This window comes from Mus caroli, chromosome 2 (genome assembly GCF_900094665.2).
Source record: "Mus caroli chromosome 2, CAROLI_EIJ_v1.1, whole genome shotgun sequence".
In the NCBI taxonomy this organism is placed as follows: Eukaryota; Metazoa; Chordata; class Mammalia; order Rodentia; family Muridae; genus Mus; species Mus caroli.
The window spans coordinates 85,158,662-85,184,924 of record NC_034571.1 but is presented as its reverse complement, the minus strand read 5'-3'; the positions used below and the strand labels follow the sequence as shown (position 1 = coordinate 85,184,924).

The window sequence follows — 26,263 nt, the reverse complement described above, 5'->3', positions numbered from 1 at the left end:
TAAGTTGGTGAGAAAACAGCGTGGATCTTGCTAAAGGTTAGTTCATGAACCAGAAAAAATGAGAAAGAGCTGATAAAGTCATGGAAAAACATGTGGCCCAAAAGCCTGGACACTAGGGGATTATTTTAACAACTAAAACTCTAAATGTTGGTTTTACAAGACAAGAACTAGAACCAAAGATGCAAGGTGGCCTCTTCCTTCTGAACTCTAAGGTCAGTGTGATGGCAATGAACAGTGGAAAGACATAAAGAGGCTGTGGGAGGACTCAGGCAACAGCTGTGCTTGCACCTCCTGCCATGGGGCCTCACCCAGACAGCTGGTTTGGGGCCCATGGCCATCTATAGAATTTTTGAGGCTGTAGCTTCCGAGGAAAAGGCCTTCTCCATACATTCCACTCCCACCCAGAGTCCACGGAGGCTGAGAAAGACCGTGGCGAAGAACAGAAAACACCTTTTATTATCAACTTTAGCCCTCAGACCAGCGGACAGACTAGAGGTGTCCCCTAGGCATAGTATTGTAGGTTGGCTTTCTTCTTGGCCTGAACCTCCAGGATGCCCTCCATGTAGTCCTCATGAGTAAGTTCCGTGGCTCCCCTGCGCAGTGCGATCATACCCTGCAGCGAGGACAGAGAAGACCTAGAATGCCTCCCTGCACTTCCAACTTCCATAAGCGTGGGTCCCTGACCTACCCAGGGAAAGGGCAAGGCTTCCAACAATCCACCCACCTACCCTGACCACTCACCGCTTCCACACACACGGCCTTGCACTGGGCTCCATTGAAGTCATCAGTGCACCGAGCCAGCTCTTCATAGTTCACATCAGGACTGGAGAAACAAGACACCACAGAGCTTGATTAGTCACGGAGAGGGAACAGCAAAGGAAAGATGTCCTACTATGTACCCATCGCACAATAATCAACTTGCTTTCTGCTAGCAGGAAAGTCTTTACTGACTTTTCTTCTCAGTATAAATGAGATTGGACAAAGCTATTTACAGGATCACTGAAACACCAGCCTTCTAGAACCCTGCATTTGAGATCCCAGGAATAAAGTTTGCCTGAGGCTGGGAACATGGGGTTATACAGACAAAAGACAGTAGGACTGCTGATGAAGTCGTGCATCAGCCAGCACGATGTGGCTGCCCATCATCTGCCCTCATGCCAGGCACTGTGCCTGAGATACACCGTGGCTAATTCTCAAGTTTCAAAAACAACAGACTTTAGAGGTTTAGGTCACGTGCTGGAAACTGTATAGATCTAACCAGCTCATCTTGTCCTGGTTAGATTCTCCTACGCCATGCTTGGGCTGTGCCCATCTACTGGGCTGTGCTGTGAAGGCCTATGTGTCTTCAATGGGAGGATGAGGCACAGGTGACTCTGAGGGTCTGAGCCCCAACAAAACTCTACCTCAGGCAGTGGGGGAGAAATGGAGGCTATGTGCATGCACGGGGTGGGGTTGGGGTGGATCAGAGGCTAGGGAACAACAACAGTACAGGAGTCATAAAAATTGGGGGCTCAAAAAGCTATTGCACCACCCGGTGTGGTGGCGCACGCCTTTAATCCCAGCACTCGGGAGGCAGAGGCAGGTGGATTTCTGAGTTCGAGGCCAGCTTGGTCTACAAAGTGAGTTCCAGGACAGCCAGGGCTACACAGAGAAACCCTGTCTCGAAAAAAACAAACAAAACAAAACAAAACAGCTGTTGCAGCTGACCTGACATTCATCTTCCGTGAGTGGATCTGCATGATTCTGGCTCTGGCCTCCTCATTGGGCATTGGAAACTCAATCTTGCGGTCCAGGCGGCCTGAGCGCAGCAGTGCTGGATCCAGGATGTCCACCCTGTTAGTGGCTGCAATTACCTAAGGAAGAGGGGAAGCAGCGACCTGAACAGAAGAGCAGACCATCCACTCACAAGCACAAGTTACAGTAGGAACGGGGCAACCGGGTAATGGGGAAGGCAGAGCCAGAGCTGTCAGTCCTGAGACAGACGGTGAGCCCTGTACTCACCTTCACTTGAGTGTTGGGCTGAAAGCCGTCCAGCTGGTTCAGTAGCTCCAGCATGGTCCTCTGCACCTCTCGGTCTCCTGCCTTTTCACTGTCGAAGCTGCGGTGCACAGGAGCCCGAGATGCCAGTGACATCACGGCATAAGCACAGGCTATTCCAACTTGTCCAGGGAAATGGTTGCCTCAACTTGAGGCTCCCAGCCCAGGGACTGGTACAGAAAAAGGTTCACCAATAATTAACTGCAGCATTCAAAGCTTGCAGAGGCTTCTGGGATCAGCGCTGGGCTAGTGACAAACAGTGGGCAGAAATAGCCAGGACCAGGGCTGTGGCTCTGAACAATGCATGATCCCAGAGAACTTTGCTCAGAAATACCTAGAATCAGGAACCCAGACAGCCAACCCCAAGGAAGGGTTTTTGCGTTTATAAACAATGGCTGGCAACCACCCAGTGAATGGAAAGAGCTGAAAACTAATCAGATACTGGGAGGATATGGGGGTGGGGGTGCGAGACTGGAAGAATGGGCCACACAAATCTAGTATTTATGCTAAGGAGCAATAGGGTGACCTAGGAATGGTTTTAAATAGTGTATGACAGACTTTGAAAACATGTGAAATGACCAGATTTCTTTTTTGAGAGCAAGGTGTTAGCTGTGAGAATTTAGGAAGCAGAAAAATAGAAGTGTTACTACCCAGGGAGAGGGGGAAACAGGATGGGATAGAACTAGAATTTAGCATAGCTTGGAGTTGTGCTCCCAGCTCACCCCTCACCCCAAGAACCCTCAAGTCCCTAGCCGTCCCTTACCGTTTGGTACCAATGGCGTCCAATTCGTCTATGAAGATAATAGATGGTGCCTTCTCCTTGGCCAGGGCAAAAGCATCACGGACCAGCTTGGCACCATCTCCAATAAACATCTGCACCAGCTGAGGGCCTGCCAGCTTCAAGAAGGTGGCCTGAGAGAAGGGACAGATCAGAGCAAAGGCACAAGAGGCCCAAAGAGTCAAGCCTGCTTTCATACAGCCTCAAGTACCCCTACCTCCTCCTCACCCCACACACCTTGGTCTGAGCAGCACAGGCTCGGGCAAGGAGAGTCTTCCCTGTTCCAGGCGGCCCATACATCAGCACTCCTTTTGGGGGCTGGATACCCAAGTTCTCAAACTTCTCTTTGTGGTTCATAGGCAAGACAATGGCTTCTACCAGCTGCCAGGAAGAAGTCCTGGGTGAGGAAAGTGATGCCCTGAGGGATCCTACAGCCCAAATCTAGTCTGCATCTTTCCTACTCTGATGCAGGAGTCTTCTCTCCTCTCACAACTGGTCTGCACTGGTCCCATGGCTCAGAGAGTAAAAGTGTTTGCTGTACAAGCATGAAGACCTAAGTTCAAATCTCCAGCACCCATGTAAATATCCAGGCCTATAAAACACAAGCCCATAACCTGGGTGCTGTGGGTCAGAGTCAGGAGGATCAGTGGAGTTTGCAGCCTGGTTCCAGGTCCAGCCAGGGGCCATGTATCATAGAGTAGAGTAAAGATCAGGGTATTTGACATTTTCTGTGTATGTAAGCACTTACACAAGCACTTACATCACACACACAGGAAGGAGGGAGGGAAGGAAGGAAGGAAGACACTGGGGCAAAACCGGGAGCCTGAGTACAGTCTTTGCTCTGGCCCTTTATGTGGACAATTTCCAATCTCTCAGGAATCCAGGCTTCAAGCACCTGACAGTGTTTGTTTTGTCTTGGTTGTTTTCTTTTTCCTTCCCACAGTACAGGAATACACGCTGGTCAATTAGATGAAAAAGTAAAAAGGCTGGCATGGCCTCCCTTACCTCCTGGATCTGCTTGTCCAGGCCCCCGATGTCACTGTATTGTTCCGTGGGCCTCTCGTCCACCTCCATGGCCTTCACCCGAGAGTCATATTCAGTGGGCAGGGTCTCCAGGATCAGATAGGAGTCTTTGTTCACACCCTGAGAACAGAGCATGGAGCTTTTGTGTTTATCCCGGCTCTGTCTCATGCTCCAGAGGACAGTTATCTGTAGTCTAAACAGAGAGCTACAGCACTGGCAAATTGCAAGAATCAAAGAGGCTGCAGACAGAGTCGCTGCAGCAGCGGCAAGGGAGCTCACTGGAGAATCCCTGCCTGGGCACAGGTATCACTCACCACCAGGTCTCCTGGCTTCAGCTTTTCTGCATCCACCAACCCAATCACTGGCAGGAAGTATGTCTGTAGGAAGAGTTACAGGCAGTCATAGTACACGGAAACTCCCCCATGCTGCCCCTGCCCGACTGTGACTGAGCCAACCTTACCTGTCGGGTAGAAGTTTTGATCACAGCACACTTGCCTTTCCTCTGTGAGTCCAGGTCAATGTTGGCACCATCCTCCTCCTGATCATTGGGGTCAACGTCCAGCAACTAAGAAAGAAAATAGGCTCAGTCCCCTTAACTTCCCAAAATCCACTACTGTGTCTGCTCAAACATTTCCCTAAACCCACAAGGCCACAGGCCTTCCTTCCCTCCTCAGTCTAGCCTTTAAGCTTAATAAACACAGATGATGTGCTAGGAGATTGATTACACCTTTGTTGAGGTGCTGTTTGCAAAGTCTGCCCCAGGAAGGAACAAAAGAAGAAAATGGAGGAAATCTGTGACACTTCTAAGGTCTTTGCAGATTTACGTCTAGGAACTGGGTCTCGGGAAGAGGAAGGTCAAACATAGATTTTTACACACTCTACCCTATGGGCCCCATCCCTAGATGTCTCCAAGCCTCCTCCTCCTCCTCTTCGCCTCCCCCCCACCCCCAGACACACACACACACCTCGATGACATTGGAGACAAGGTACGGCAGGGTTTTGTTCACTTTGATTTTCTCGCTGTTCTCTTTGATTTTGTCTTTCATGGCTTGGAGTTCATGGGTGACTCGCAATACTTCACTCTTCATGATCTGGGATAAGAGAAAACCAATGTTCAACCCTGATTCGGCTTGCATTCATTACAGCCCTCTAATAGATGAGGTCCAGGTTACCCGGGAGACCCATCCAACCAGATCTCAGGTTTTCTGAAGGACCAGCCTGTACATGTCCAAACTGCAAAGGTCAGGACAAGAGGCCAGAGGGAAAACCTGACGAAGGGGCTGAGGGACAGAGCTAGGTATTTTCCATGGGTTTGAGTGTGAATGCATTTCTCTCTGAGCCTCGGGTTTCTCATATGTAAAATGGAGATCTGAGAACTCCGCTGCCTGCACCAGAGCCAGGAGCCCACCTTGATCTCGCTGTCTAACAGCCGTGTGCGCTGGACAATCTCTTCCGTGGACATCTTGAGCACCTCCTCCCCAATGCCATCTTGCTGTTCAAATAAGGGAAGAAGTACTTATTTACTGTAACTCAGAGCTGCCATCCCACGGTCCCACAGCCCCCTCAGAGCCTGCTTCCTTAACCCAACAGCAGGATGAAGTCGGGACAACCCAAGAAGCTCTGCAACCAGTCCAGACCGGACCTGGCCTTCCAGCCACCTCCTTTCCCGCCCTCCAAGAACGTCTAACCCTATAGCCCAAACTTTGGGACGCCCCTCAGGTCTCCCAACACTCACCTCAGCTTCATCCCACACGGTCGCCATCTTCTCCTGCCGAGTCACTGGACTCTCGGGCGTCGGCAGCAGATTCATTTCCTGCATGAAGAGGCCGAAACTGGGATTGCGCACGAGCTCCTGAGGGAGCCAAGCGCAGCCTTTCTCAACGTCTTCTCTCCACCCGTGGAGAACTTCACCCGCGATTCCTGACGCGACAGAACGGGCTGTGTCCGCGTCGCCGAGCGAATCTGCCGCTGGGACTGCACGAACCAAACCGAGGCTACAGGGCCCGCCCCGTGGCTCGCCGTTTGCTCCGGTTTGTGCGGGAGCGAGGGCTGGGCTGCTATTGGCCCGCATACAGGTGGGGCGGGGCCTGCTACACAACCGGAAGAGGCGGGAGGCAGGAGAAAGCCGCGGAGTCTTTCGGGAAATGCAGTTTTTAGCCTGGCGGATAACTGAAAAGGAGTTTGCACAGGTGCCGGTGCAATCTAAGGACCCGGGTAAACTTGAAATTCACGGATTTGCAAAATGACCAGTGTGGTGGCGCATGCCTTTAGTCCCAGAACTCCGGAGGCAGAGGTAGGCGGATCTCAGAGTTTAAGGTTAGCCTGGTCTATAGAGTGAGTCCAGGAGAGCTAAGGCTACACAAAGAAACTCTTGTCTCAAAAAACAAAAAACAAAAACAAAAGGGAGGGAGGAAGAGAGAAAGAGAAAGGAAGAGAGAGAGAGAGAGAGAGAGAGAGAGAGAGAGAGAGAGAGAGAGAGAGATCGAAAAGAAACTGCTAGATTTGATGGCACATGCCTGTCATCACAGACACTGAGCCACTGCAAAGATGAAGCAGGATTGCTGCATATTAAGGCCACCCTGTGCTACATAGTGTATTTCTAGCTATTCTGGTCACACTGTGAGTCTGCTGGTGAGATGGCTCAGTGGGTAAGAGCACCCGACTGTTCTTCCGAAGGTCCAGAGTTCAAATCCCAGCAAACACATGGTGGCTCACAACCATCCGCAACGAGATCTGGCGCCCTCTTCTGGAGTGTCTGAAGACAGCTACAGTGTACTTACATATAATAAATAAATCTTTAAAAAAAAAAAACCCAGATAAACCATTGCTTCTACTAATATTAATGCAGATCTAACTGTCCACATAGGGAGGTTATTTTTGTTACAATGTACTGTATATATGTTTCTACTCTTGTTTAAAGTATTATATCTACACAACTCATGTGCTGAAAAGTTCTAGTCCTTTAAAAAAAAAGATTTATTTATTTATTTTGATTTTTCGAGACAGGGTTTCTCTGTGTAGCCCTGGCTGTCCTGGAACTCACTCTATAGACGAGGCTGGCTTGAACTCAGAAATCCACCTGCCTCTGCCTCTCTGCCTCTCTAACAAGTCCTGAAATTAAAGGCCACCACTGCCTGGCAGATTTATTTATTATTATAAATAAGTACACTGTAGCGATCTTCAAATGCACCAGAAGAGGGCGTCAGATCTCATTATGGGTGGTTGTGAGTCACCTGTGGTTGCTTGGGACTTTCAGAAGAGCAGTCTTAACCGGCTGAGCCATCTCTGCAGCCCAAGTTCTAGTCCTTGAAAGCTGCTATTACAAACTTGTTTAGGATAATCTGAAAGGCTTGCCTATTCAACATAGTCTAGGTCGATAGATGGTCTTCAAACACTTCAGAGATCTATAGAATATGGCATTTAAGATGTCTTAATAACAAGGCTTTTGCACACGCCTTTAATCCCAGCACTTGGGAGGCAGAGGCAGGTGGACTTATGAATTCGAGGCCAGCCTGGTCTACAGAGTGAGTTCCAGGACAGCCAGGGCTACACAGAGAAACCCTGTCTCGGAAAAAAAACCTAAATAAATAAATAAATAAATAAATAACAAGGCTTTTTTGTGACATTGAGATGCATCAGCTCCTGGCACTACCTAAATATTATTTCAAAAAGATAATGGGCATTGAAGAGCCTCCATTTGGAGATTGATTCATATGTGGCAAAGCTAGCCACCAGGCACTGACAGCATGCTGTCTAAACCATGGACAGTGGGACACAGAGGAAGTCAACTGCCAAATGTTTCCAAGACAAGGTAGGCCAGTCCTTCATAATTCCCACTTCACAAAAAAAGTGTGTCAGATCCAGGACAGCTAGGGCTATACAGAAAACCCTGTCTCAAAAACAAACAAACAAACAAGTGTGTCAGACATTGTGGCCTGTAGGCTGAAGATAGATACCCCACCACTGCAGAGGAACCTTGGGTGATGACAAGGCAGCCGGCAGCCAGCGGTGTCTGTCATTGCTGTAGTCTTGGAAGCTGCTTGCTCAGCACTTCCTGTTTACTCGGGTCTCTGATGGGGTTGAAGACTACATAGTTGCAGTCTCACATTAAGCTTAAGTTGTGAACTGTTTAAGAAAATGATTTTAGGTCTAAGAAGATGTTTTTAGGTTAATACATGCAAGTTATGATAAAAGTGAATTAGGTACAGAACTTTGTACTCACGAAGATAAGATAAAGAAAGGGAACATTCTTTAAGTTTGCCAAATATAAATGGACTGGACATTATGAATGTAATTCTTTTTTTTTTTTTTTTTTTTTGGTTTTTTTGGTTTTTTGAGACAGGGTTTCTCTGTGGAGCCCTGGCTGTCCTGGAACTCACTCTGTAGACCAGGCTGGCCTCGAACTCAGAAATCCACCTGCCTCTTCCTCCCGAGTGCTGGGATTAAAGGCATGAGCCACCACTGCCCAGCATGAATGTAATTCTTACCTGATAGCTTTCATAATTGTTCTTATTGTATACAGTTTATTGATGTTAGAGAAAGAGCCTTTTATTGGACAAAGACAGGGAGAGTTTGAGGTGATCTTTTTGTGCAATACAGTCTAGCCCAAACAAGGCACCAGAATCAGTAAAAGACCCTGTCTCAGAGGGTGAGAGGAAGCAAAGAGCAAGAAGATACTATTTAGACCTCTATCCTCAATAGACACACACACACACATGAGTGTGCTCACACAGCCATGCTCATATCACACACACACACACACACACACACACACACACACACACAGGGAATACAGGACAGGAGGTGGGAAAGGATGGAAGATCTCAGCCTGTTTGGGTTTCTCATTATGAAGAATGACAGGACCGATCAGTTCTCTTGAGAGTAAAGGAGTAGTGATGGTTGAGGAATGATGGGAAAGACAGATGGTTTGAGAACACTGCAGTGCTGAGGGAAATTAGAACTTACCAGGGAACCATCCCAGCAGGAAGCTGAGATTCTGAGCCTGGCCTCAAGAAGAAAGAAAGCAGCTTGGGACATCAGGCCCATCGGGGCCTTGAACAGGAAGAAAAAGCCCAGAGCAAGGGATGAAGGAGGCCCTGCAGTCAACACTCTGGTGCCAGTACAAGCTGGAGCCAGGAGGGCATCAGAAATGGCTGGGTAGTTCCATCTGACCCTAAGCTCCTGGGGAAGGGACCAGGAATGGAGAGGACAGTCAAGTGTCCTTTGGCAGCTCTGGTCTCCTCACGCTGATCACAGAGTTGTGCTGAAGGAGAAGCAGGTTGGTGGATGTGGGTGTTCTCTGAGAACAATAAGAAAGTCCATGTTTCTCCATGACAGCCTCAGATTCACCTCTTCTAATCTGTCATGGAGGATCCAGAGACATCAGGCCCAAGCTAGATGTGGTTACAATACCCACTCTTTCAAGAAGAAAACAAAAACAAAGCCTTCTCAGAATTAAGACTCAAGTCTGGTCCCTGACCACATCTTGTCAACATGCCATGTCTTTCTTCACACACAGTACCTGGGCCTCTGCCCTTTGATTGGTGTCTCAGACCCTCAGTAACTCCTCCCACATCTAGATTTTTATACCTCCTTTAAATCTATGTCAGCACTAAATATCAATGAATATTAACGTTCTTTGAATCAGCAGCAAAGCCTCACTGGCCATTAAAGACTAGTCAAGTCTTACTGTTTCCCAGTCTCTGAGCTTCCCCTTCGGAGCACTTACCAGGCAGATATACCTTCTGTGTGATGATTTGGTTGTTTGTCTTCTCTGTTAAACTCCTTAATTACTCATGTCCTAGTGTTTGCACAAGAACCCAAGAGAATTCTCCCTCAGGCCACAAAATACAATCTCTTCCCCACTCCTTTAAGAGAGGGTCTCACTATGTAGACCAGGCTAGCCATGAACTCACAGAGATTCAATTACCTTGCCTCCTGAGTTCATAAAGGCTCACGACTCTGTGTGTGTGTGTGTGTGTGTGTGTGTGTGTGTGTGTGTGCGCGCGTGTGCTCGTGTGCCCTGTCTATCCCAGGCTGACGATGAACTCACTGTATAGTCATGAATGACTCTGAAGTTCTGATTCTCCTGCATCCAAGCCCTGAGGTTGCACACCTGTTTTTTACCACCACACAGGCTTATGCGGCACTGGCAGTCAAACCCACTGCCTCCCTCATGTAGGGTAGCCCTCTACCAACTCACCAACATCCCCAACACCAGCTTGCTTTCTGTTTGCAAACTGTGGCACCTGTCAACACGAGTCTATTCCCTAGTATCTCTTATCGCTCCCTCTCCCACAACATAGACACAAGCCCTCCCTCCCTGTTTCTGTGTCATATTTCCTAAAATTTAACATCTTGAAAATTTCTTTACTTTGAAAAAAAGCTAAAAATATATAAAAAGTTGAAAGAACAATGAAAATATCTCTCTGTCTCTCTTTCTCTGTGTGTGTGTGTGTGTGTGTGTGCGCGCGCGCGCGCAGTTTTGAAGCATCCAGGCCAGTTGTCTTGTACCTAATCTGTTCTCTACATAGCAACCAGTGGCATTCCTTTGTAACTGCTTAGATCATGTCACTCTGCTTAAAACCTCCACAGCAGCTGCCTGTCTCTCCGCGTAAAAGCCCAAATCCTTGCAACAGCCTATAAGGCCCTCTCTGTATGTTTATCGTCTCTGGACTCCACAGCTCTAGGCTGGTACGCAGCCCTCATACTATAGCAGGCAGTCGTCCCCTGTCCCTTTTTTCTAGAATAGCCTTTACTGATAATTTTGCTGCTTGACCTGGTCCCTATTTTTCATTTTTCTTTCTCTTTTAATATTTATTTTATTTAAGTGTAGGCACACATATCTGTATCATGCATTCACATGAGTGCTGTGCCTAAGAAGGCCAGGGGGGGAGATCAGACACCTCAAAGCTGGAATTATGGAATTTATGGAGTGTGAGCCACCAAAATGGGTGCTGGGAACTGAACTCAGGCCCTCTGGAAGAACAATAAGTGCTCTTAACCACCAAGCAATTTCTCCAGCCTATTTTTCTTTTAAATCAGGAGCAAACTCTGTACGTAACTGGCTGGAACTTGTTGTCTATTCCAGGCTAACCTTGATCTCCTGGCGGTTCATTTGTTTGTTTGTTTGTTTGTTTGTTTGTTTGTTTCGAGACAGGGTTTCTCTGTATAGCCCTGGCTGTCCTGGAACTCACTCTGTAGACCATCCTGGCGGTTCTCTTGTCTTAGTTTTCTGAGTGGTGATGTCACAGCCACAGCCCACAGCACCTGGCTTTCTCACCTCTGTTTCTTCAGTCGGGGTTTGAGCTAAGGGCTCACACTTGCTAGACAAGCCCTACCCCACTGAGGTGCACCCCCGCTCCCCTTGCTTCTTTTGACTCACCCTTCAATAATACCTCAGTGAGACGCCCCCTAAGAACCATGCCAATGCCAGGCCTGCCAACTCTACCTGCTCTGGCCGGATCCACTCTACTTCTTTTTAAAAAGTATGTATTTCTGTCTTTTTTTTTTTTTTAAGTGAAGATATGGGATATTTCTTGGAATTCCTAAGGTGAAGCAATCTTCCTGTGTCCTGAGGAGCTGGGGCTACAGGTCATGCCTGGCACATGTGTTTGTGCGTGTGTCTGTAGTATACATATACATATAGTTTTAAAATAATCTTAACATTCCAATCCTAATAACTTCTTCTTTTGAGGGGAGAGACAGTTTTCAAGAGGAGATGTCTCTGTATAGCCCAAGCTGTCCTGAAACTCACTCTATAGATAGGGCTAGCCTCCACCTGCCTCTGCCTCCAAAGTTCTGGACTAAGGGTGGGAGCCACACCACAGCCAGTTTTGTAACTGCTTTTCATGAATCAGATGGCAGTAAGGCAAGGGCTAGATGCCACACCCGCTGGATACTTCCGAGGGGATTTGCTGAGATGAAGCCCATTCTCCTGGGCTAGGGGATGTAGCTCAGTGGGAGAGTGCTGACTTAGTGCACGGACAGTCAGAGATCGGACAGTCAGAGATCCCAGTTACTCTGTGGGATGTTTCTAAAGCTGTATTCTCCTAGTGTTCTGCCTCCTTTCATCTCTTCCTGGAGATGTTAACCCTTCTCACCTGATGAACTGGGCCGGCCAGCCAACCATCTCCACTGAGACTCAGCTTTTCCTTCTCTTTAAAATTAATAACCACACACATCTTTAATTCCAGTACTTGGTGCACTTGAGGCTATCTGAGGTTACATAGTGAGTTTCTAGGTCTGCCAGAGCTACACAATGAGATCCTGCCTTTAAAAAATTCATATCCAAGGGGAAAGATTGCTCACCAGGTAAAGGCACTTGCTCCCAAGCCTGGTGACCTGAGTCTGATGCCTAGGACCCCATGATGGAAGCAGAGGACTGAGTCCCTTTAAGTTGTCCTCTTACATCCATGTGATAAGGCTTACAGGAGAACATGATCACCAGAGCCACACTGAAGCCAAAGAGTGAAGCTTTATTGAGGTCTGTCTCAGAGAGGGGAGAGCAGCCATGCCAAACAGGAGGCTGGGTTTTTATAGGCCGGTTTACGTCAGACTGCGAAGTGACAGGAGAACATCAAGGGAAGGCAACTGCTGCAAACAAGCTGCTGTAAACAGAAATTTTTATGTGGGGACCTCGGGGCATTAAGATAACAGCTCTTGAGTACATCTGAGCGAGCCAGGACTGAAGGAGAGGTAACTAGCCATGTGGAAGATCGGCTGGTTTAAATGGGTTTAATAAGTTACGAGCCCATCATGGAATGAGCCAAGGCTTATGGCCTAAGCATTTAATAGTAAATAATTAGTCTCAGAGCCCTTATTATTAGGAACTAAGTGGCCAGAAGGAAAAATAGATTTTAATTATTAATTAATTAATTTTACAGAGGTGGGAAAGCTCTCATGTCTTTTTTCTTCTAATAGGACACCAACCTTGATTAACTCATTTTGGTTTGTTTTGAGATAGGTCTTATGTATTTCCAACTGGCCTCAGTTCTACAGTGTAGCCGGGGGATGGGGGTGGGGTGGGGGGTGGGATCTTGAACTTCTGATCCTCTGGTGCTATCTCATACATACTTGGTTACTGTGGTTTGGGGGATGGAATCCAGAGCCTCATGCATGCTAGGCAAGCGCTCTCCCAGCAGAACTCTCTTCCCAGCCTTTAGCTCTCTTATTCAAGACCTTGTCTTCACATACACTCACTTTCCCCCCTGGTTCCCAATTCACATAATGACACTGTGTCACTCACATGGCGGTACTTGTAGAGGCCTTGGGGAGGTAGTCATTAGCTCCCTTCTAATACAAAGTGACAGAGCCATGCATGCTGACACATTTCCTCAACTCCAACCCTCAGGAGCTAGAAGCAGCAGGAGCTTCGAATGTACATGATGATTGCTAGACCAGCCCGAACTCCATAGAACAAAGCCAGGCAGTGATGGCGCACGCCTTTAATCCTAGCACTCTGGAGGCAGAGGAGGCAGAGTTTCGACCAGTTTCGAGGCCAGCCTGGTCGAAAAATCAAATCAATGCCACCTGAAAAGCAGGTGAGGCAGAGACCAGCGGTTCAGCACGTAAAGACACTTACCTCCAAGCTGGAGGGCCAGAGCTCCATCCCGAGGGATTCACATGGCTGAAGGACACAACTGACTCCCCAAAATCCTTCTCCAACCACACATCCACACTGCACATATGCCCCCACACATGTGAACACACACAAAATAAATGTGCTTAAACATATTGGTGGGGCAGAAGTTCACAATGCAGTCCACACAAGTTTTGAGCATTTTCCACGCTGCTTGTCTTATTCTGTCTATTGTGTAGTAGTTCCCTTCCAACTCCTTGTGCCGGTGTGTGTGCATGTGCGCGTGTGTCTGTGTGTGCATGTATTTATGTGCATGTGTGTGTTTGTGTATGTGTGCACATGCGCGCGTGCGCACATGCGTACGTGCGTGTGATCTTGACAGCAGGGATCTTGTCTCCAGTTCTCTTGGGATTTGTGTGTGTGTGTGTGTGTGAGAGAGAGAGAGAGAGAGAGAGAGATCTCAGCAGCAGGGATCTTATCTACAGTTTTCTTGGTGTGTGTGTGTGTGTGTGTGTGTGTGTGTGTGTGTGTATGTGTGTGTGTGATATCTCAGCAGCAGGGACCTTGTCTCCAGTTCTCTTGGTAACTTAATTGTTAAGGTGGGTCAACAGAAAGTCTCACAACATGTATGGAGTGAGGCCGTGTCTGGAGAAGCCTCCACGAAGAAGAAGGGTCAGAATCACTTGCACCAGGTACAAACATTTTATTTTTCTATAAAGAACAACGTAGAAAGAGGCAGGGGAGGGGAGCTAGGCCCAGAGGAGCAGCAGGCAGGCCTCTGGCCCTGAGTTGGCTATGGAGGACCTGGCCGATACCCTAGAATTTCACCAGGGCCTCGGGCTTGATGGTGGAGAAGGAGCCAGGGGAGGTTGTGTGGAAACCCAGGATAGCCGCTGAAGTCACACAAAGCCTGGCTTCATGGAGGAGCGGCGGCAGTTGGGGCAGCTCCTAGTGCCATTGTTTTGCAGGCATCTGTGGAGGTAGGGGGCTGCGTTCACTCACCTAGACCAGACTTAACTTCAGGCCCTGGCTTGTATCTTCCTCCCTTCCAGACTAGGAGGTCACTGTCTAGTGGGAGAGAAGGCTCTTCTGGACTCTGCTCACTTCCTGCCCGCCCTGCCCCAAAGGCTTCCAAGCTGGGGCAAAGTTGGCATCTGCTGCCACCCCAAGGCAAGTCTGGTCCTGGGAGCTGACTTGAAGGGGCCCCTTCTGAATTCCCCTTGGGATGATGGTAAGAATGACCCCGCCCCACGGAACTAGAGGGAGAGTCGGTAGTTGGTGGGAAATTGTGAGAACACACCGAGGCCCCAAGGAACCAAGACTGACGATTTAATATCGTCAGTGTGATTTGGGGGTTCCTGTCCACCCAGCGGAGGACTCACCTGAGATGAAAGATGTGGGAGCAGGGCAGGGCCTGCAGCCGGCTGTTCCTCTCCCCGATGGACTCACCACAGAGGCCGCAGTAGAGCTCAGTCTCCTCCACGCACTCGTGGAACCTCACTACGTGCGTGCGCAGCTCACGCTGCAGCCCTTTGCTGCGGTAGATGCTCTCACTCAGGCAATGCAGCTTGAGCTGGCTCAGCTAAGGCAGGGGGACAGATCCCATGAGGGATTCGACGAGGGGCGGGGCTAAGACGGTGCCTTTCCCACCACACCCTTGCCTTGCTGTGCGTCCTGGGAGAAATAGCCTGCCCACCCTAGCCTTGGATTCCCTTTGAACAGACAGTGGGTAAGTCCAGAGATGAGAAGAAACACAGATTAGGGGCTCATAAATATAGCCCAGGCTGGCCTAGAACTCCTGATCCTTCTGAGTCTACCTCCCAAGTGCTGAAACAGGTGTGCCCACCATACCATATTTCTGAAGGACTTCATTGACCAAACCTGCTGCTATGTTGCCTCTACAATAACTAATGTGTTTCCTATTTTTACTGAATGTGCATTTCTGATCAGCCAGATACCCGGATAAACATGAGTGGTTGTGGTCCAGCCCAAAGCAAACAGACTTCGGCATCTTAGTTGGGCTGTGCCCCAGAGCCACAGAGATGCACATTTTCTAGAAGACTTTGGGAGACACAAAGCTTTCTCCAAGACTTTAAGATCTGGATACAGGGGCTGGTGAGATGGCTCAGTGGGTAAGAGCACCCGACTGCTCTTCCNAAGGTCCAGAGTTCAAATCCCAGCAACCACATGGTGGCTTACAACCATCCGTAACGAGATCTGGTGCCCTCTTCTGGAGTGTCTGAAGACAGCTACAGTGTACTTACATATAATAAATAAATAAGTCTTTTAAAAAAAAAAAAAGATCTGGATACAGCTGAGACATCTGAAGAAGCTACATGTACTATGGGTATATAGCTGGTAGCTGGGGACCTTGGGCCTCATCTATAGCATGAGAACACTCACAGGGAAGGAAGGCTGTATTTAATATTTATGAGGATGCCCAGCTTTTGAGGACTAGAGGACATTGTTAGGGTTGTTATCTTGGTTTTGTTTTTAAGATTTAAAAAAAAAGTGTACAAGTGTTTTTGCTTGCATATATGTGTGTACATATGTGTGCATGTCTAATACCCATGAAGAAGACATCTACTCCATGGAACTGAGAGGCCACTATGAACTCAGCAACTCTCCAAGGTATGAAATGCCTGCCTGCCCCCAGAAATATTCTCTGGGAGGAAGGTTGAGATCAAAGCTGTTGGAGTGACCGCAAGCACCTTCCAGAGGGTCAGAGGGCTCAGAGCTTAAGCAGGGTCTCCTGTATCCCAAGCTGGCTTCCAGCTCACTACGTAGTCAAGGATAACCTTGTCTCCTGTCTCCTCCACCCAAGTGGAGGGATTGCAGGCGTGTGCCAGCACATCCAGTTTCCCTCCTTTGGCTCCTGACCTCAGCCCGACCCAGGGGACATAATCATGTCTGACCTTATTTCCAACCTCTTCAGCCAAGTCCTGGGCTTTCTCAATGGCATCCAAAGCCTGGAAGGTGAGCAGAAGCCAGAGTTGTGGGTAATCTGTTTCGTTCAGAGCCAAAACAAGGAAAAGTAGGCCTGGGGTACTGGGGAATTGGGGGGGGGGGCAGCAGGGGGCATTGCCCTGTGGGAAGGCAGCAGAAGAGACGGAGCCTTAGTTTATGCTGACAGGATGGGCAGAACGTGACTGCTCATGGGATGCTATGGGAGAGTTAAAGGGAATTTAAGAATATACGGTTTAAATGCTAGCTCTGGCCCCTTATAAGCTGTGGGTCCCTGGGCGAGACATGGACCTTCTTTGACTGTTTAGGTCTCATGGCAGCAGGGTGAGGCAGATGTTAAATAAGGGACGAGCCCAACACTGTACCCCCAGTGTTGGTTGAACAGCCCCAGATTGGGAGCATGCAAGTGAGCTTTAGCCACGGGAAAGGGTCTGGCCTCACCTTGTCTTGCACCTTCCGGGCCATCCAGCACTTGGCCACACCCAGCAGCACGTGCACCTGCCCGAGGCGGTTTCCGATCTCCGTCATGATGCTCATAGCGGAGTCGTACCGAGGGAAGGCTGTCTGCAGAGCCAAGCAGGGTTGGATTTGAGGTGCTCCAGGCCCGAGGTCCCCCCGCCCACCTCATCCTGGTGATCTCACCTCCAGGTCCCCACGGCTCCGATGGATATCGGCAAAGCAGAGCAGACAGAGTGCCTGTAGCGGGCGGTCACCATGCTGCAGGGCAATCTTCATGGACTCCTGCAAGGGAGGCTGGCCGCTCAGGCAAGCTCATGTGACCCTACTATGGGGTGCCCTATACCCAGCGGTCCCTTAGAAGGGACAGCTAGGATCACCACATCCTCTTGTGGTTGCTGAGGCCTCTTGCACTGAACCACTAAGCTCGCAGTACTGTCTGACAGAGGGAAACCAAGACTCAGGTCAGAGAGAAAGAAGCACCGTCATGGGGATGGGAGGAGGAAGCGATGTGGAACCTGAGAGGGGAACTTCAAGACCTGCTCTCTTTTCTCTCTCTCTGTGTGTGTGTGTGTGTGTGTGTGTGTGTGTGTGTGTGTGNGNGAGAGAGAGAGAGAGAGAGAGAGAGAGAGAGAGATTGGAGAATGGCATGGGCTTGAGAGCTGGAACTGCTCTGAGACTGAAGAGCCCCCCAAGCCTTTTCTTTTTTCTTTTGTTTTTGTTTTTTTCCGGCCCAAGAGCTTTGAATGCAGTCCAGGCTAGTCTCACCCTAAGTGATCACAGTGTTTGGCTCCTGAGTGCTGGGGTTACAGACAACATCGTATGTCTCTGTTTCACTAATTTTTTGTTGTTGTTGTTCTTTTTTAAAAAAGACACTCTCATATAGCCCAGCTAGGCCTTGAACGTCTGATCCTGTCTCCACCTACCAAGTGCTGGTATTTTAGGCATGCATTCCTAAACCCGGTTTTATATAGGGCTAAGGGTTGAACCCAGGGCTTTGTACACGCTAGGCAAGCACTCTGTCAGCTGAGCTACATCTCCAGCCCTTGTGGTTTCCTTTCAAAGTGGTCCACAGAGGCTGCTGGGGACAGGGAAGCTCCTGGCCATGAGGATGGACTGGAAGGGAATGAGGCCTTCCGGTGATTATTGGCAAGCCTTTGAGGGAATCCATGGGCTGTGACCAGGCCTGAGAGCCTCTCCCACCCCTGCCCCCTGCATGCTCCCCAGCTGTCCCACCTCACAACACTCCATGGCACTGCCCAGGTGGCCCAGCAGGCGGTAGGCCACAGCCATGTGGTACTGACTCATGGCCCGATATTTGAGGCTCCAGCCTTTGCCATAGTCGTTGACAAGCTCTGCAGCCTTGCAGGGAAAGAACAGGGCTTTCTCATAGTCCTGCAGGGGACACAGAACAGGAGGGGGACACATTGAGTGGTAGGAACGGACCCAAACCCAGGGCTCCAGGCCTGGGATCTGTGACATCCAGGGAACCACCATGTTTGTTTGTTTGTTTGTTTGTATTTTTTATGTTGCTCAGAGGAGGTGCAAACTTGTGGTCTTCCTGCTTTGCCTCCTGAGTACTGAGGTCACCGATATGCAGCACAGGGCTCATGGTCCGCCTGTTCACTCATTTCAACTTCCAGCAGTAAGCACAATCCAGGGGGAAGGGGAAACCAGCACACAAGTATGGCTTCTTGAGATTGCTGCTGGATGCCAACAGCCAAACACGGTTCTTAGACTTCGCTGATGCACAATAAATAGTTGTTCACTAAACGAAAAGGCAAAGACACAGCTGGCTTTTCCTCTCATGCAGCCCTCGATGGCTTCTTGGCTTCAGAAGCAAACATGACTCCTGTGGGCTCAAAGACAGTGCTCCACCATCAGCACCAAAGAACATCAGATCGGGGTGATGGAGGCCGGCAAATCCTTCTTGAGTGCTTCCCTCTCAAACCTATCAATGCCTACCTTCCACTCATGGGGGAAGCAGGGGTTCAGGAGTGCCCTTGTCCATTACTAGCTGCGTCGCCTATCTACATCGTGGTTCCCTTTCTGTGCCTGGTCCGTACGATGGGAACCAACCCCCACCCCAAGCCCCTACCCTCCGTCATGAAGATCTTTCTACCTGACCATCTACTACATACAAAAAAGTCCTGGCATTTCTTACCTCATTTAAAAACCTAACAGCAAGGCCAAGTGTAACATGCTCACCCGGAATCCCAGCACCCAGAAAGTAGAGGCAGGAGAATCAGGAGTTTAAGGCCAGCCTCGGCTATATGTGGAATTGGAGGCTGGTCTGGTTCCACAAGACCCTGTCTTTACCACTCACCAAACCACCTACCCAACCAACCAAGCAAATGGACCCAAATTTTCCATCTGTAAGAAAGAAGGCCTGGGCTTACAGTCAGGGGGAAGGAACTCCTAAACACTTAGGTTTGGGTTAGAAATAGCCCTGCTGTGTAAGTTCCAGGTGTTCTGGGATCTGAGAAGATTTAGTAGCACAGACAGCCTGGTCTACAGAGTGAGTTCCAGGACAGCCAGGATGAAACCATCAACAAACAAGCAAATAAATGGGAAAAGCAGGACACAGATATGTCTAACGGCATCCTTACCCCAGAGGTGTGACCTCATCTTACCACAATCACTGGAGATAAATGAGGGATCTCAGGACGCCTCAAGGAAACACAAAATCGAGATGGAGAAATGAGATGTGACATTCTACAAAGCAGGTAACCTGGTTTGTTTAATGTGTCATGGAAAATAAAAGGGAGAGCCAGAATGTTCTGTTCAAAGTCATAAAAGACACAATAAGCCACTGGCTGTGTAGCTCTGGCTGTATTCTGCATTCAACAAGCTGAGAGTAAGGGAAGTATTTTGCAAAGAAATGTAAATAGAGATGGCATTCAGGAATTATTTGGCTGCTATTCTGAGATTATGATAATGTTGGTGTGTGTGTGTGGACAGTTATTGTAGTTATGTAAGAGCGGGTCACTGAAAAACAAAGATCCTGTTTAGATTTTAGTGATGCGAATAGAAGTACTTCAGAGTCAAAAATGAGATGCTGGGCTGGAGAGGCGAGGTGGCTCAGCGGTTTAGAACACTTGCTGCTTTTGCAGAGGGCTTGGGTTTGATTCCCAGCACCCACATCTGTAATTCCAATCCCAGGGAATCTGATGCCCTCTTCTGGCCTCTTGGAGCACAGACACATATACAGTGCAATAACATGCAGGCAAACACTCTTACATGGGAAATAAAGTAAGTCTAAGAAATACAATAAAAATAAAGGAAAAATAGTGAGGTGTAAACAATTTTTCTCCCTCCCTCTCTCCCTTCCTTTTAAGACAGAGCTCACGTAGCCCAGGCTTGCCTTGGAACTCATTGTCAGTTAACAATGACCTTCAACTTCTGATCCTCTTTGCTCTGCTTCCCCAGAGCTGGGATCAGAGGCCTGGGCTACTGCACTCAGTTATGCAGTGCTAGGAACTTTGTGAGCACTCGGCAAGCACTGCACAGATCATGCTGCACTCTCAGCCTCATGTCAATACTACAATACAGCAGATATAATACAATACAACAGTTTCTAATACAACAGTTAAACTATGTACACCAAAAGTCGCAGAATATGAATAATTGGTACATCTAAGTAATGGGTACATGGAAATTCACTGTAACATTACACCTTCTTATATTACTTTCCCTTTTTGAGGGACAAAGTATTTACCATGTGCCAGCACCTAAAATTCTCTCAAAGCGGGGGCTGGAGAGATGGCTCAGCAGTTAAGAGCACTGACTGCTCTTCCAGAGTTCAAATCCCATCAACTACGTGGCAGCTAACCACCATCTGTAATGGGATCCGATGTCAATGTCCTCTCTTCTGATGTGTCTGAAGACAGCTATGGTGTGCTTATATAAACAAAATAAATGAATCTTAAAGAAATTCGCCCAAAGCTTGAAGCTAGAGAGGCGATGGCTCAGCAGGTAAGGGCACTGGCTGCTCTTCCAGTGGACCTGGTTTTGATTTCCAGCATCCAAGTGGCAGCTCACCACCTCTGTGCTTCCAATGCCATTTTCTAGTGTCCACAAGCAATGCACGCATGTGGTACTCAGACACACACGTAGGTAAAACACCCACAGCCATTTCTCATGTACATCTGGGATTACACTAGGCTGCCTGAGACCCACTGAAATCCTGGAAATGGGAAGCTTTTGGTCACTGACCCTACCAATAAGTTCACACCTCGCCTCCTATGTCACTGTCCTCTCGGTGGCCTCCCTCTCCCTTGGCCGCACTTTGCCTGACACTTATTCCTGGGATCTCTGCCTGGTTCACCCTTCTCCTTCACCACCACTCACTGAGGCCTTCTGACCACTCTCTTAAAAATGGTGCCCCGGGCCAGGCGTGGTGACGCACGCCTTTAATCCCAGCACTCGGGAGGCAGAGGCAGGCAGATTTCTGAGTTCGAGGCCAGCCTGGTCTACAAAGAATGATGCCCTGACTCCTCATCCTGGTACTGCCCACTCTTCTTCACGTGATGAACAACCAACTTCCTGATAGCGTTAACTGTTCTTCTCATCCAGACAGTACGGAGCTTCCTAAGAGACCCTGCCGTTGTCTTTGTTGTTACAAACACGGGGCCCAACAACAGTTCATGAGATGTAGTTGATCCTCAGTAAAAATAACAATAATAATAATTTTCTTTTGTTGTTTTTTGTGTGTGTTTATTTGTTTTTTGTTTGTTTGTTTCAAAACAGGGTTTCTCTGTGTAGCCCTGGCTGTTCTGGAACTCACTCTGTAGATCAGGCTGGCCTTGAACTCAGCAATCCACCTGCCTCTGCCTCCCAAGTGCTGGGATTAAAGGGGTGCAACACCATGCCTGGCTTGTTTTTAGTTTTTTGAGACAGGGTTTCTTTGTGTGTGTAGCCCTGGCCATTCTGGAACTCACTCTAGACCAGGCTGGCCTCACAGATAGATCACAGATCATAGAGATCTGCCTGCCTCTGCTTCATGAGTGCTACCCAGCTCAGTAAATATTTTTTCAAGTATTTATTTGATATTAAGTGTATGGCAGGGCTGGTGAGATGGCTCAGTGGGTAAGAGCACTGACTGCTCTTCTGAAGGTCCTGAGTTCAATTCCCAGCAACCACAACCATCTGTAACAGGATCTGATGCCCTCTTCTGGTGTGTCTAAAGACAGCTACAGTGTACTTACATATAAATAAATAAATCTTTTTTAAAAAGTGTATGGCGTGTGGCCTGGGAGCATGTATGTGTACCATGCACATGCAGCAGCCTGCAGATGACAGGAGAGGCATGGGATCCATGGAAACTGTAGTTACAGGCAGTTGTGAGCCACCATGTCAGTGCCGGGAACCAAACTTGGGTCCTCTGCAAGAGCAGCAAGCGCTCTTAACCACTGACCCATCTCTCCAATCCCCACCCCTGCCAGTAAATATTGGACTAATGAAACTTTACATCACTGCCGTGAGTCCTGTTCTTCCTCATTTATACACAGATATCTCAAAGTCCAGAGAAGTAGGTACTTGCCCAAGACTAGACAGAAAGACAACTTGTTCTTATACAAGGGCTTCCCTGTCTTCCAGTTCATCTGAGAGATGGAGGTGTGATTCACGGCCCTGCCTTACCTGGAGTTTCTCATTCACTGAACCCATTTCCAAAAGGAGGGCTGAGGGCAGTGCCCAGAGAAGTATGTGGTTCCTAAGAGGCCCTCAGGGCTTTCTTGTGCTGGACCTGGAGGAAGCAGGTCCAGCCTCTACAAATCCCACCGGTGAGTTCATGGATGCCAGAGTTTGTGGACCTGTCCGTGCTGCAGAAGTGCTCCCTGACCAACTTCATCACTGGCACCAAGAACCATGCATCCCATCCAGGTGAGCAAGGCAGGTTCATTGGCCAGTTTAAAACCCATGCCACCTGGGGGGCCCATTTGCAGGATGGGTGGGTCAGATAATTCTGTTCTCCAATTGGCTAAGGTTGATGGCATTGTTTCAAAAGAACTTTTGGCCAGAGAAAGTAGAGAATATTTATCATATATAAACAGTATGAACACCCCCGCCCCCCACCACCACACACACACACACACACACACACACACACACAAGAGATTCTCAGGGAACCTCAAATCCCCCATTATCCTTTCCCCCATCCCCCACAAAGGGACCAGGCCCACCTTGACCTGGGCGTAGAAACTGCCCAGGCTGCAGCAGACACGGCACTCCAGCATGGTGTCATCGTTGTTGTGGGCATAGCGCAGGGCCTTCTCAAAGCTCTCCAGGGCCTTCTGGAAGAGGCTGAGGCCCAGGAAAGCATTGCCCATGCTCAGGCTGACCTGACCCCCAAGCTGGGCACCAGCCCTGGTGCCAGGCAGGCCGAGGCAGGTCTTGCAGTAGGAGATGGTTTTGTGGAACTCACATAGCTTCTCATTGCTGCGCGCCAGGTTCAGGTAGCTTTCGAGCAGGAAGTCAGCATCTTCCAGCCCCCGAGCAGTATCAATCTGGACCACGGCAAACTGACCCCGGGGAGGGAACAGGTAGACAACAGTCAGCAAGGCTGCACTCCCTGGCTGCCACAGCCAGAGAGAATGGCAGACCCCGAAGCTCGGACTCAAGAGTTTCCACCACCTCAGATCCATCCTCCCAGGCTCCAGTCACAGCAGAGAAGCTCTAACCAAAGCTCAGGGTAGACATACACTTTCACTCCCAGCCTCAGATCTGGAGTCTACCACTGACCAGCCTGACCCTCAAACTTGGAGCCTGTTCCTCCAGGCAGCAAGCAGCAGACTAAAATCTAGACTTGGAGGTCTGGGCTTAAGATCCCTGGATGCCTGTGAACATCATTGACATCAAAGGCCACAGGCCTGACTCTGAAGATACCCAGCCAACTAAGACTCAGGATCTCCCATGCATATTCAAAACTTCAGACCAGACACTAGCCTATGAGACACAGAGGGTTCTCACTCAGGAAGATACAAGGGTGTCTGGGAGTTAGAAGCTGCCCAGTCCTGTTCCCAATCTTCTCACAGCACCTGGGCCCTCCCACAGCACCCTGGAAGGGTAATGTGTACCTTCAGCATCTCTTTGTAGCGGCCCATCTCCGAGTGAGCTGTTACCAAGCAGCCCAGCACCCGGAAGCGGCCCACGAGGTCGGAGCCCTTCTCCAGCACCTTCATCCACACCTGCAGTGCCTTCTCTGTCTGGTTGGACTGGTACAGCTGCAGTCCTTTTTCAATCTGTTGCTTTGTCTGGTCCTGCCCCATCTTCCCACAGCCTGGCCACTCGGAAAGACCGTGGCTGGCTAGGTGTCTTTAGACCCTCATGGTGTTGGACCCACGGTGTCGGCTGATCTCTGGGGAGTGGGGGTGGGGGGAGCAACACCAGGCAAAAAGCTAAGCAGGGCCTGGATGGACAACGGGCGCCACCCTGGGAACAAGGCTGGTTCAGCCCCTGTCTGCAGCTGTCCCTGCCAGTTGGAGCCACGTGGTTTCTGAGGAATGTCAGCAGCAAGGTCACGAGGGTTCCTGCTGCACCCACTCCAAGCTGAAAGGTAGCTGTCCCAGGGATATAGGCACTGCACCACCCGAGAGAGAACCTGTTTGATGTCCCCTTTGACACTTCTGACACTGGCCTTGGTGCCCCTGGCAGGTTACGCTCTTTGGAAGCCTTGTCAAAGGCTGTCTGCCAGGATGCAGGCAAGCCTTAGGCCAGAGGTTTTGACAGCAGGACAGCAGGCAGGACACTGGGCATCAGGGAGAGGAGATGAATGTTCACCCTGCTGCTGCTTCTTGGTTCTTTTTGTTTTGTTTTGTTTTCCTTTTTCCTCTCTCTCTCTCTCTCTCTCTCTCTCTCTCTCTCTCTCTCTCTCTCTCTCTCTCCCCTCACTCTGTCTCTCCCTCTCTCCCTCTCTCTGTCTCTCTGTCTCTCTCTCTTTCTGTTTTGAGACAAGATTTCTCTGTGTACCCTGGCTGTCCTGGAACTTACTTTGTAAGCCAGGGTAGCCTCAAACTCAGACATCTGCCTGACTGCCTCCCAAGAGCTGGGACCAAAGGAGTGAGCCATTGTACCTGGCTAATGGAACATTCCACCCCATCCCCCCAAGACAGGGTTTCTCTGCATAGCTCTGGCTGTTCTGGAACTCACTCTACACCAGGATGGCCTCGAACTGAAAGATCTACCTGTCTCAGCCTCCTGAGTGCTGGGATTAAAGGCATGCACCATCACAGCCCAGCTTCACCTCTTTTCTTCCCAGTTCCTCCCCCATTTTATTTTCTCATTTTACCCATCACATAGACACTTACCTGGGCACATGTCCACACTGTTCCTAACACCTAGCCAGTTGGTGGGAGGCCTGGTTTCCTCCTAACTCCCTTAAGCAAATCATGTAGCTCTCTGAGCCTGCTTCCTCCTCTACAAGGCAAGGATAGTTAAACTCTCATAGTGGTGTGTGGCTCTCACACAGCACGGCACAGCACAGCACAGTACAGCACAGCACAGCACAGCACAGCACAGCACAGCACAGCACAGCACAGCACAGCAATGGGCACCAGCCTGGCCCTGCTTGCTGTATTTCTGTATTAGCTGTGTGAGCATAGAGAATTTGGGCGCATTGCTGGCCCTGGAGAAGAAAGGTTGACGGCACCTAGTTCACAGGATTCCCACAGAACTGGAGGACCTGCTGACTGACAAGGACTTAGAGCAGTGTCTAGTGTGAAGGAAACAGCGTGTTAGTGAGAAGAGATGATACTACCCCTTGACAAAATGATGACCAGAGGCCACAATCTGGTCATTGAAGATTCACAAAGTGTCCCAATCCCAGGGGCTGGTGAGATGGTGTGACAGCATTTGCTGCCAAGCATAACCACCCGAGTTCCATCCCTGGAAGTCACGTAACCGTAACCGGACGAACAGACTCCTATAAGTTGTCCTCCGACTCCCGTATGAGTGTGTGCATTACACATGGGCACAATAAATAAGAAAAATCCCCCAATTCCAATGCCAGCTGGTTTGACAGCATCTCTAACCGTGAGCTCTAATACCAAACACTGCAGCCCACTGTCACAGTGGTGCTGGACTGCCACTATCTTCAGAAGTGTGTACTCATGAGCAGTCCCCATCAGTCCTCCCTAATTATGGCTATAGTGTCTCTCCCATCCTAGATCCATATCATGAAGGCCTAACCCCTTCCTCACAATGCAGCCATATGTGGAAATAGTCTTTAAAGAGCTAGTTAAGGTGGGCTGTGATCCATCTCCAGGAGATATGACACCTTCATACATGCAGGCAAAACACCAGTGCACATACAATGAAAAAAAAATCTTTTTAAAAAAGTTTATTTAAAAAAAATCCCGCCGGGCGGTGGTGGTGCACGCCTTTAATCCCAGCACTTGGGAGGCAGAGGCAGGCGGATTTCTGAGTTC

The 26,263-nt window shown here is 49.2% G+C and overlaps 2 protein-coding genes across 2 annotated transcripts; both read right to left on the bottom strand.

Moving 5' to 3' along the window:
* Nucleotides 1-430: 430 nt before the first annotated feature.
* Psmc3 (proteasome 26S subunit, ATPase 3) lies at nucleotides 431-5,884 on the bottom strand. The gene is made up of 12 exons (XM_021181406.2): nucleotides 5,574-5,884; nucleotides 5,247-5,330; nucleotides 4,804-4,929; nucleotides 4,299-4,403; nucleotides 4,153-4,215; nucleotides 3,821-3,958; nucleotides 3,053-3,196; nucleotides 2,801-2,949; nucleotides 2,002-2,098; nucleotides 1,708-1,853; nucleotides 742-823; nucleotides 431-613 (listed from the first exon to the last, which is right to left on the bottom strand). Exons 1-12 carry the CDS (start codon nucleotides 5,655-5,657, stop codon nucleotides 503-505), a joined length of 1,329 nt encoding a protein of 442 aa, XP_021037065.1. The 5' UTR covers nucleotides 5,658-5,884; the 3' UTR covers nucleotides 431-502.
* An 8,222-nt stretch (nucleotides 5,885-14,106) lies between these two features.
* Nucleotides 14,107-24,313, bottom strand: Rapsn (receptor associated protein of the synapse). Its single transcript, XM_021155393.2, has 8 exons — nucleotides 23,915-24,313; nucleotides 23,021-23,359; nucleotides 18,075-18,233; nucleotides 17,025-17,123; nucleotides 16,824-16,946; nucleotides 16,334-16,387; nucleotides 14,801-15,000; nucleotides 14,107-14,390 (listed from the first exon to the last, which is right to left on the bottom strand). Exons 1-8 carry the CDS (start codon nucleotides 24,104-24,106, stop codon nucleotides 14,318-14,320), a joined length of 1,239 nt encoding a protein of 412 aa, XP_021011052.1. The 5' UTR covers nucleotides 24,107-24,313; the 3' UTR covers nucleotides 14,107-14,317.
* Between the last annotated feature and the right edge of the window lie 1,950 nt (nucleotides 24,314-26,263).